Genomic DNA, 9,839 nt, shown 5'->3' on the forward strand with positions numbered 1-9,839 from the left:
TAATAATAATCCCAGACAGACAGACAGGTAGCAGCAGAGGCGAAAGGCATCGTCTAAAGGCACATGAAGCAGCCACCTTGCTGAAGCTAAGCAGGTTTGATTCTGGTCAGTGCTTGGAGGGGAGACTACCTGGGAACCCATGTAGCCACCTTGAATTCCACGATGCAAGAAAGGTGGGATATAAATGTAATAAATAAATAAATAAAATAAGCATGCTTTACACAGCTTTGGCTGGGCTGCCAACTATAGCCATTTCCAGATAATTCTAATCTTGCCCCAGTTACACGTGGTCATTTCCAGACTAGGCTACTGTAATGTGTGCTACATGGGGCTGCTCCTGAAGAGTGCTCAGAAGCTACAATTAGCGCAGAATGTAGCAGCAAGGCTGCCAAGAGAAAGCTAGTCATATCAATGTATTACAGCACACATATAAAGTTTGTTTCCAGGCCCAATTCTAGGTTCTGGTTCTGACCTATAAAGCCCTAAATTGTTTAGGATTGTGATACACCTAAGGATTGCCTCCAGCTACATGAGCCTACCCACAACCTAAGACATTTGAAAGAGAGACCCTTTGCAATATAAGATACAGAATGTGACGACACATGATTAGGTTTCTTCAGCAGAATCACCCAGACTATGGAATTCTTTACCCCAGGAGGTCCAACTTTGTTGTTGTTCAGTCGTTAAGTCGTGTTTGACTCTTCGTGACCCCATGGACCATAGCATGCCAGGCCTTCCTGTCCTCCGCTCTCTCCCAGAGTGTGCTCAAGTTGGTCCAACTTTAAGCATGTTCAGATGGAAAGAGAAAAGTGTTCTTTCTGTTAAAGAAAAAAGTGTTCTGTCCATTTGTGCTTTTTTGGTTTGATCTGTGGTATTCCCTGTTAATTTGTTCAACTGTGGATTTGTGTTGGGTTTTCTTGCTTTTATTTCTATTCTGTGGGATTATTTGTTTTTTATATTAACTGTTACTATACTTTTATTGTAAGCCACTCTGGGGATAATTATGTGACAAATATCTAGAGTATAAACATACCTAACAACAACAACAGGCAATCAAGCCCACAAAATTAATGATTGAGATTTCTGTTGCATCTGTGGACTAATTAATAATTCCTAGTTATTTCCTCTCCCCGCCCCCCCCATGAACATTGTTGCATTAATTATAAATAAGAATATGAAAAACGTATTTTAATAACTAATGCATGGTAAAAAAAAAAAAAGAGAGAGAGAGAGAGAGAGAGATCGCTAGCCCTGTATGAGGTGGGAGAAGTACCTTTCCACTTATCCATTTTAAATTCATTCATAAAGTCTAACCACCATTATTGGAGATGGATTGTCAAGAGTCATAATCCACTAAGAAGCATGTTCCAGTGCACTGATCTTCAACGGGTGGGTCATAACCCAGCCTCGGGTGTGTCCTATCCCAACCTAAAGGTGGGTTGACGCAGTGGTATCACCACTTTTTGTTTGTTTGCTTAGAGAGGTTTTTAAAGAGAAATACTGAAAGTGGTAAGGTGACTAGATGCGCAGGAATAAATGGCCTAGAGACTCCAGGACTCTAGGAGCTTTAATAGTTGCATAGAAAATGGAGTTTCAGCAGGCTCAACTTTTCTTACCATTAAATTACAAAAGATTGATATGTATGGTTAAAAAGTTTATACTAGGCCACATGTTGCAGATTGTAGTAAGCGTAGGTTCAGAATCTGACAAGGTTTATTAATTTATTACCTTTCTATACTACCCAATATCCAAAGCTCTCTGGGCGGTTCACAACAAGGTTAAAAATTATTGTTCAAAAGATACACGATGTTTTGAAATCCTGAGAAGTTTGCTTAATTAACCTAACTATTGCACAAGTAGCACTGCTGAAGTGAGACTTAAATTTGGGATTAGATAGTATACAAGCATCAGTATTTACACTTCAGTCAATAACTGGCATGTTGCAAATACCTTCAGCATAGAAATCATCTTCTGCTGCTGCTTATTTTTCCTTGGACAAAACAAGCAGTTTACACTTCTGTAATTACAGGACAAACTGAATCTTTTATCATTCATCTTTGCAGTATAATTATTGCATTATTCTGATTGACAACAACTTTTAAATAAAGTTGATTTTTCAAGGTAATTTAAATGCAACCATAAAGCTAATATTGTAAAAAGATTTTGAATTTCAGACGGAATAATAGTAGAACATTTCTGTACAAAAGGGAGTGTCAGAACAGCTCAACACTGCATTTGCATAAAAAGTGAAGCAAGCTATGCTCTGAAGAGCTGTACAAAAACAATCTTTTATATCTGAATTAGAATGCAAGGCATTTGAAACGTGCTAAGCACCAAGGTCAAGCAACCTTAAACAGTCACTTCAACTCTGATTAAATTAGTTTCAACACAGTGTCATGCAAAAAATAAAAAAAACTATCAGGTTATGAGAGATCAATAACTGCATCTCAAATCTGAGGTCATAAGGTTTGTTTTCAAGTATTTTAACCATGCATAGAAGGCTGCTACCCTTTGTTTAATATTCAGTTTTGGGAGCACGTATTCATGCCTGTAGGCTCAATACATGGATATTTTAATTTGTTCAGTGCCCAGAATTCCCATACTAGAAGCTTCGCTGGTAAGCTATAAGTAAGAGGTAGGATATTGTCTCTCAAGCCATCATAAAAGTGTCTTACCAGTGTTTAACAGTCTTCAGCACCTTTCCAGGTCCAAAAAGGCACTACACTGCATTTTGTCCTGATATGACCAAGAGACTCCCTCTTCCTCATTATGATCTTTGAGTAGGATCCAGCATAAAGCTACCATGGAAGGGCTTCTTCTATGCACAGAAGGCTTCTGATCCAGTGGGGGATCAGAATAATAATAATTTTAACAATTTTATACGTACATTGACTTGGAATCTAGAAAAGAAAGTTTTTTCCAGTAGCTATTTAAATATTTTAATCTGGGTTTTTTTTAATCTAACAGGCATTTTTAGAGTGCAGAGGGTCAGCAGTAGGCATTTTTAGTCTAGCTGCACAAGTATGTCAGGATTCACTGATCACCTCAGAGCCACTGGGCCCATCATGGGTTAATTAACCCTCAAGGAGCCACAGCATGTGCTAGTTGCCATTTTGAATATGCTGTCATCCAAACCAAGCCACTGGGGGTTATACGAGGATTAAACAATGCATAACCATACAACAAGGTGGGGGTTGTTTAACCCTCATATAACCCCCCATGGCTGGGTTTGGAGGACATAACAACCCCCAACTGGGGGTTGCATATGCAAAATGGCACCCTCAAGCAGCATGGCTCATAGTGGGTTAAATAACCCACAGAGAACTGCAACAATGTTTCCCATTACTAATTCACAGCTGCACAGGAACAACTTTGTGTCTGAAGTCAAGATATGACAAGCTTAACCTAGTGGAAAACAGGGATAAGCATGAATGGAGTTACCCATACTACTGGCAACATGGATGATTCCTGGTTCATTTAACAGCCTGGTGATTATGTTAATACAGCACAGAAGTGGGAGATTCCCATTTCCCAGATTTACAGTCACTGTGACTATACCTATATTTAGAGTAGAATCCTATGCATGTTTAGTCAGAAATAAGCCCCACGGTGTTCAATGGGTCTTACTCCCAGGAAAGTATTGGATTGTAGCGTTAATTGCTAAGTCTGTTATTATCATAGCCTTAATATGTGGTCATATGGTTTTAAATTACTGTAAGCCACCATGAGGTTTTTGTGGGGAGAGGTAAGATATAATCTGACAGAAAAAAATCCACCTTAAGTTTTAGAGAATCACTTCCAACATTATGTCAAACCGTTGCTAAGAGAACTTAAATATAATTTGGCATGATGTATGAATTGAAAGGGGCCGCGGTGGCTTAGTGGTTAAGACGCTGAACTGCAGACTGGAAGGTCGGCAGGTCAGCAGTTCGAGACCCGAGTGCTGCATGACGGAGTGAGCTCCCGTCTTCAGTCCCAGCTTCTGCCAACCTAGCAGTTCGAAAGCAAGAAATTGCAAGTAGATAAATAGGTACTGCTTTGGCAGGAAAGGTAACAGCGTTCCGTGCACCTCGGTGTTCAGTCATGCCGGCCACATGACCACGGAAGCGTCTTCGGACAGCGCTGGCTCTTCGGCTTAGAAACGGGGATGAGCACCGCACCCTAGAGTCGGACACGACTGGTTGGGGACACCTTTACCTTTTTACCTTTATGAATTGAAAACCTTTGGTTTGCGACCAGTGACCAAATAGGAACCAGAAACTATGATTAACGGAAGGGGTGCAAAAAGGTGTGGGCTGCAGGCACCCCCCAAGCTCTGGTGGTCCCCAAGACCCCCAGCATCTGCTGGCACCAAAAAGACAGGGGGAACAATCTAGCAACTGGCTTCATGGTTCCTGCCATAGAAGCCTTATTCCTAGAGCATCTGGATGTGCATCCCCATTCACATTCTCACACAGCATCACATAGTGTTCTCAAATAACATTACATTAAGCTACATGCAACTAGAAGCTACATGCAACTAGAGATAGACTGGAGCTTCAAAGTTTAGCAATATATTATTTCTTATGTCAGAACGTGATTCTTTCATCAAATATTTGTATGTGAAGCCATCCAAGCAATAAAGACTCAAATAGTACATTGTTAAATCTTCTGAAAACAATTAATTTCCCAATGCTACTTTACATCCCATGAGCATATTTATTGAATCTTAAACTTAGTCAAACATTAATTTCAGTCATGTCAACCTTTTTTAATCTTTCTGTTTATGGGTTTGTGGAGGGTTATTTTAAGGTAAGTTGCTGAAAAGTTTTGAAGGAAAATGGATAGCAAAGGGAATTCTCTTGACACTGATTTTTCCTTCTCAGCATTTACCCCTTTCAAGTTTCCAGAAAATACTATGATAAACTGATGAGATACTGACAATGGAACAATTTTTAGCATCAGTTTTTGGGGAAAAAAACAAACGTGTATCCAAGAATACAACTGACTCAATACAAAGCCAATTCACCTGACCATCAGACCAGTGGGGGCTTCTTGAAAGTTGATGCATGTGCTGGCTCTACGCCTGTAGCCTGATGATCATGTACAAGTGATGCCATTAGCAGGGAAAGTGTTCTGCAAATACTGGCAACCCCTTGAAAAAGTACATTTTCCAAGGTGAAAAAAGTATCCAATAAGTGTAGTGATGTGGGTTCTCTGAGAAATTTTGAATTGGAATTTTTTCCTATGTAAATTAGGTACTATGCATTGGAAAATTTTCAGTTTGCATTGGAAAATATTCTGATGCTCTAGAGAGTGATCTAATTTAGTTTACTTTACTTGTATTTAGTAAACAAAGCTTTAAAAAGTATGCTATGTTAATTTTCTGTCCCAATACATCACAAGTATTTGACCTGAAATATTTAGGAAGCCAGGGAGAATTAAAGCAAACTTAATGTGATTTAAATGTTATAGTATATAGATTTTTTTAACTGGAATACTTGCAAACATTTAAACACAATGGGAAGTATCTGACGCTACCCCATACCTCCGCTGATAGTGTTGCACCAGTGGGACCTATCACTGGCACAACAGGAGCTAGTGCTTCCCAGAACAACCCTGGAAATGAGCCAAAACGCTTGTTTCCAGAACGGGACAGGTCAGTGGAGCCCTCTTCTATGAGCTCCACTGACCTGTTCCATTCCTAACTTTGGCTCATTTCCAGTTGCTCTAAGAAGCGCTAGTTTCTCATTGTGCTGGCAGTGAGTCCTACTGGCACATAGGCAGCATTAGATACTGTCCAATAGTATATACTCCCCTTACATTGTTTAGATTTAAGGGGAAAACCAAAGGTACTGCAAATTGTTGACATTCTAACACAGTTTAGCAACCCAAAGTACTGGGGTTGTTGGGACACCTTCAGTTTCACTGTCCTCTCTTATTTGTACAACTTCATACTGAGACATATATGTACTTCAATGGCATATAAATATACCTCACATACTTGCTAGGGATAATCACCTGAAAAAATGATACAACCTTGAAATTGCGAAGCTTGTCTAATATTGTATTTGCAATTGCCATCTATTCATTACTAATGAACTTATGAAATTGAAATTTTTCCACAAAAAAATTAAGCACTGGGAAAAAAAATCTGTCTTGGAAATGTTTCTGTTCCACATCACTGGTGGGACCTGAATGTGACAAGCTGACAACAGGCAGGAGGAGGGGTATATGCAGAATTTCAAGCAGACTTCAGTAGACAACCAGTATAGCTTATTTAGAACAAGGGTAATGTGTTATTTATATCTTGTTTTGTATCACTTGATAACTGGGCAACTACATTCCAAATGGTTTCAAAAGCAGACATATAGAGCAAATTGCAATTGTCTAAACAGAACATTAACATAGCATTTATGTTTGCAAGGTCTATATTTCCCAAAAGACTGTATACCTGGCAAACCAGCTGAGGGTAGTTAAAGGGACACTTAGCCATAGTTGACATTTTGCTATCCAGCAATAAAGCCAAATTTAGGAATATGTACCTGTTCAATATGAATTTGAGCACACTCCGGGAGAGAGCGGAGGACAGGAAGGCCTGGCACGCTATGGTCCATGGGGTCACGAAGAGTAGGATACAACTTAACGACTGAACAACAACAACAATCTGTTCAGTGGGGCATTCCTGTTATTTACTATACATTTCTGACCCAAATATTGATGGTTACCAGCAAAATGCAATGACAAGCAGTATGTACATCTCAAACTTTAAAAGAAACTCACATGATACAGTTTCCAAGGTAAAGTTGCCAACAAGGTGAAATGGCAGCCAACTTCTACAACTTCCATATTCTTGGTATCCCAACACCCTTTGACCCTCAATATTCCACATACACTGCATACTAAAACAGCTTCCATTGTTTGGGGCATCAATTTATCCTTAAAATGTCCCCAAGCTATTTGTCTTTCAGCTCATGGGAATATGATAATGTCTTTTAAAGTAATACTATGCACTGAACAGGTGCACAAAGCAATTGTAATTCTGCACCGCCCATACCTTTCAAAGTGAATGCATTTTTCTGTAGGAACATTCCAACCATACAAGTCTAAGAGCTCAGTGAAGGAACTGTTTCCTTCAGGTAACATTCTGTGACAATTTGTTGCCCTTGCTCAACTCTTCTAGCATATTATTCATATAAAAATCTACCCTTCCTCATCTATAACAAAAACCCATACAGCTCCAAATCAATGTTTCAGCTACAGTGGAACAGAGTTAGTAACCAAACAAATTCCAGGGATCCAACCTTATACAGAAGCAAGTTAAATATTAGTTATCTACAACAACATTCCTGATTTATTCAAAATGCAGCAGTGAAAATGGGATGACAAAAAGGCACAAATAAGAAAACATTATGTCTTGTAATGTTACTCCACAGGACGACAATGGCTGCTCTTTTTGCAACAGAAAAGCTACAAAATTATTAAGATATTATTTTTCTATGAACCAACACCAGCCAGTCAGAACTTCATCGTGTTATTTTCTCCCAATGCTTTACCTGCGATGCTGTCTCTGCTTTTTGCAATACTGTATCTTCAACATCCATCATATATCAAAACGGCCCATTGTGCACTTTAACAGATTTGTATCTAATTTGCTGTACACACTTTATTTGCCGAAAAACATGACAATCTTCCACATATTCGATGCCATTAGCCCGCCTTTTAACAACTTCATTGCTACACTTCAATTCAGCAGCAGGCAACAGGTTCCAGCCAGTGTGTTAGTACGACATGCAGCCAAGTTTGGCTGACATTCATTCAATCAACCAGTCAACACAGCTCGAAATCCAGAAGCATTCAATATAAACAGCCACAAAAGGTGAAACCTGTTGCTTGTGCCAGAGAACACAACAGAAGTCTCAAAAGGGCAAAAGACACAAACTAGAACACTTCTAGGCACTGTTGTAACCATTAAACCATATCTCAACACAAGAGTTCCAGAATTTATGGTCCCACACACATAGCAAGAGCAATATTCCCTTTATTTCACTTACACAGGACACTCCAAAATGATGCTGAATCCACTTAGAGAATTTGCTAAATATATACGTCCGGGGGCGAGGGGAGATGGACAGAAAGGAAGTAATCCTTATCAGAGAATATATATATATATATATATATATATACACACACACACACACACACACCATTCTCATAAGAAGGATTCCTTCCTTTCTTCCCCTCGGGGGAAGTAAGCGAGTGCCTCGAGAGTGGGAAATACTCACTCAATGAAGTAACTAGCTCCCTCTTCGGAGAATCCCTCCTCCCATCCACGGGGAAGATCTATAACAGAAGGGGGGGGGGAGAGAGAGAGAGAGAAAGTGGCAGAGAGAGAAAGGAGGAGGGAAGTGAGACCTTTGTGCCCGAGAGATACGCGAGCGTAAATCCCAGTCACACAAAGGTCGTTATCCTCCCCCACTCCCTTCCCCTGAGAGCGAACAAGGCAAACACAAACCCCGAGCGCGGGGCGAAGGGCAGTAAAAACGCGCGGGGAAGAGTCTCAACTCTCTTCCCCCGCCCGCCCCCCACCCTGCCCTATGCGGGGTGGACGGGGGTAGCGGCACCCACCTGAGCGGATCATGTGGCCCGAGTTGACGGGCTCCCCGGTGCGAGGATGCAGCCAAGTAGTTGAGCGGGTCAGGTCGCTAAGGAGGGAGAAGCGGCAAACATGCACCTGTTAGCAGAGCCTGTTGTGAGGGGAGTCGGGAAGGAGAGAAAGGGAGAAGGAACGAGTCTAACGGCGACGCCCCTCCCTTCCCACCACCCGACGCTCCACTGTCTCCTTTTCCCGCCTGGCGCCTTACTCGATAAAGAAGACCCGGCCGTCCCTACAGACGCCATAGGACCAATGCTCAGGTAGAGTGTCCCGCCCCACCGCCTCGGCCGCCGCCATGTTCGCCGCGCGCACAGCGAGCGAGCGAGCGACCAAGCCCGCCCGCCCGCCCGCCCGCCGGCAGGAGGGGGCGGGGGTGCCGGAGGGCAGGCGAGGCGAGGCGAGGCGAGGCAGGCGCCCAATGCCCGGCTCTTCGCAGCAGCGCCACCGGGCAGCGGAGAGCGTGAGGCGCAGGCACACACGCCGCGCGACAACGCGACGTCTCGCCTCCTCTTGTGTGGGGAGGGGAGGGGAGGGGAGGGGAGGGGAGGGGGAGGGTGTGAGGAAGGTTTTCCCTCACATTCGGCGATACGGGCAGACTTGACGGACGGCCGCTGCCCCTGAATGGAAGACAGTGCGGTCTCCCGCATACTATGTTTGGGAAAGACAAAGTAACTTCTTTGAAACATCACATGGTTATCTATCCCACAGTAGTCCAGGCAACAGGTTTTGCCGGTCCACAAAAGCCCGCTGTTCCTTATTTAGGACTTAATACCTGCCTCCTGCCTGATCTTCTTCCACGTCAAAGCTCATGGTTGGAGTAGCTGTAATAAATCAGAAAAGAGTGTATTTTAAGTTGTGTAAAAATGCCTTTCTCTTCACTTCTGAGTAACTACAGGTGCTTCTTGTACTTCTTCGGACATCAGTGGAAAAATTGGGGCAGTTGTTCACTCATTTGTTGTGGAGACTTTAGACGTCCTTCCTGAACTTCTGCAAATATATCACACTTTCCCAGTGTGGATTACATCTCTTGCACAAGTTTTATCACAGCTATCCGCTGGATAGTATAGGCAGTATCCAATGCAACATGCACACCAACATAAATTAGGTTGCCCTGGCATAAGGGTCGCCTAGTGCAACACCAATAGCATTACCTGATAGAACAGGATTCCCCGGAAAAACCATCACATCAGCTAACACTATAGCT

At 42.1% G+C, this 9,839-nt stretch overlaps 1 protein-coding gene across 1 annotated transcript in view; it reads right to left on the minus strand.

The window, feature by feature from the left end:
* PLEKHA7 (pleckstrin homology domain containing A7) overlaps positions 1-9,149 on the minus strand; it is a 297,172-nt gene extending 288,023 nt beyond the window's left edge. The window contains exons 1-3 of the mRNA XM_084855029.1: positions 8,844-9,149; positions 8,608-8,684; positions 8,265-8,322 (exon numbers count right to left, since the gene is read on the minus strand). Coding sequence (XP_084711155.1) covers positions 8,265-8,322; positions 8,608-8,684; positions 8,844-8,932 — 224 coding nt within the window. The 5' untranslated portion in view covers positions 8,933-9,149. The remainder of the gene's footprint in view (positions 1-8,264; positions 8,323-8,607; positions 8,685-8,843) is intronic.
* Between the last annotated feature and the right edge of the window lie 690 nt (positions 9,150-9,839).

Source organism: Heloderma suspectum, chromosome 1, assembly GCF_057233095.1.
Source record: "Heloderma suspectum isolate Gila_16-S chromosome 1, 16-S_ref, whole genome shotgun sequence".
NCBI classification, from domain to species: domain Eukaryota; kingdom Metazoa; phylum Chordata; class Lepidosauria; order Squamata; family Helodermatidae; genus Heloderma; species Heloderma suspectum.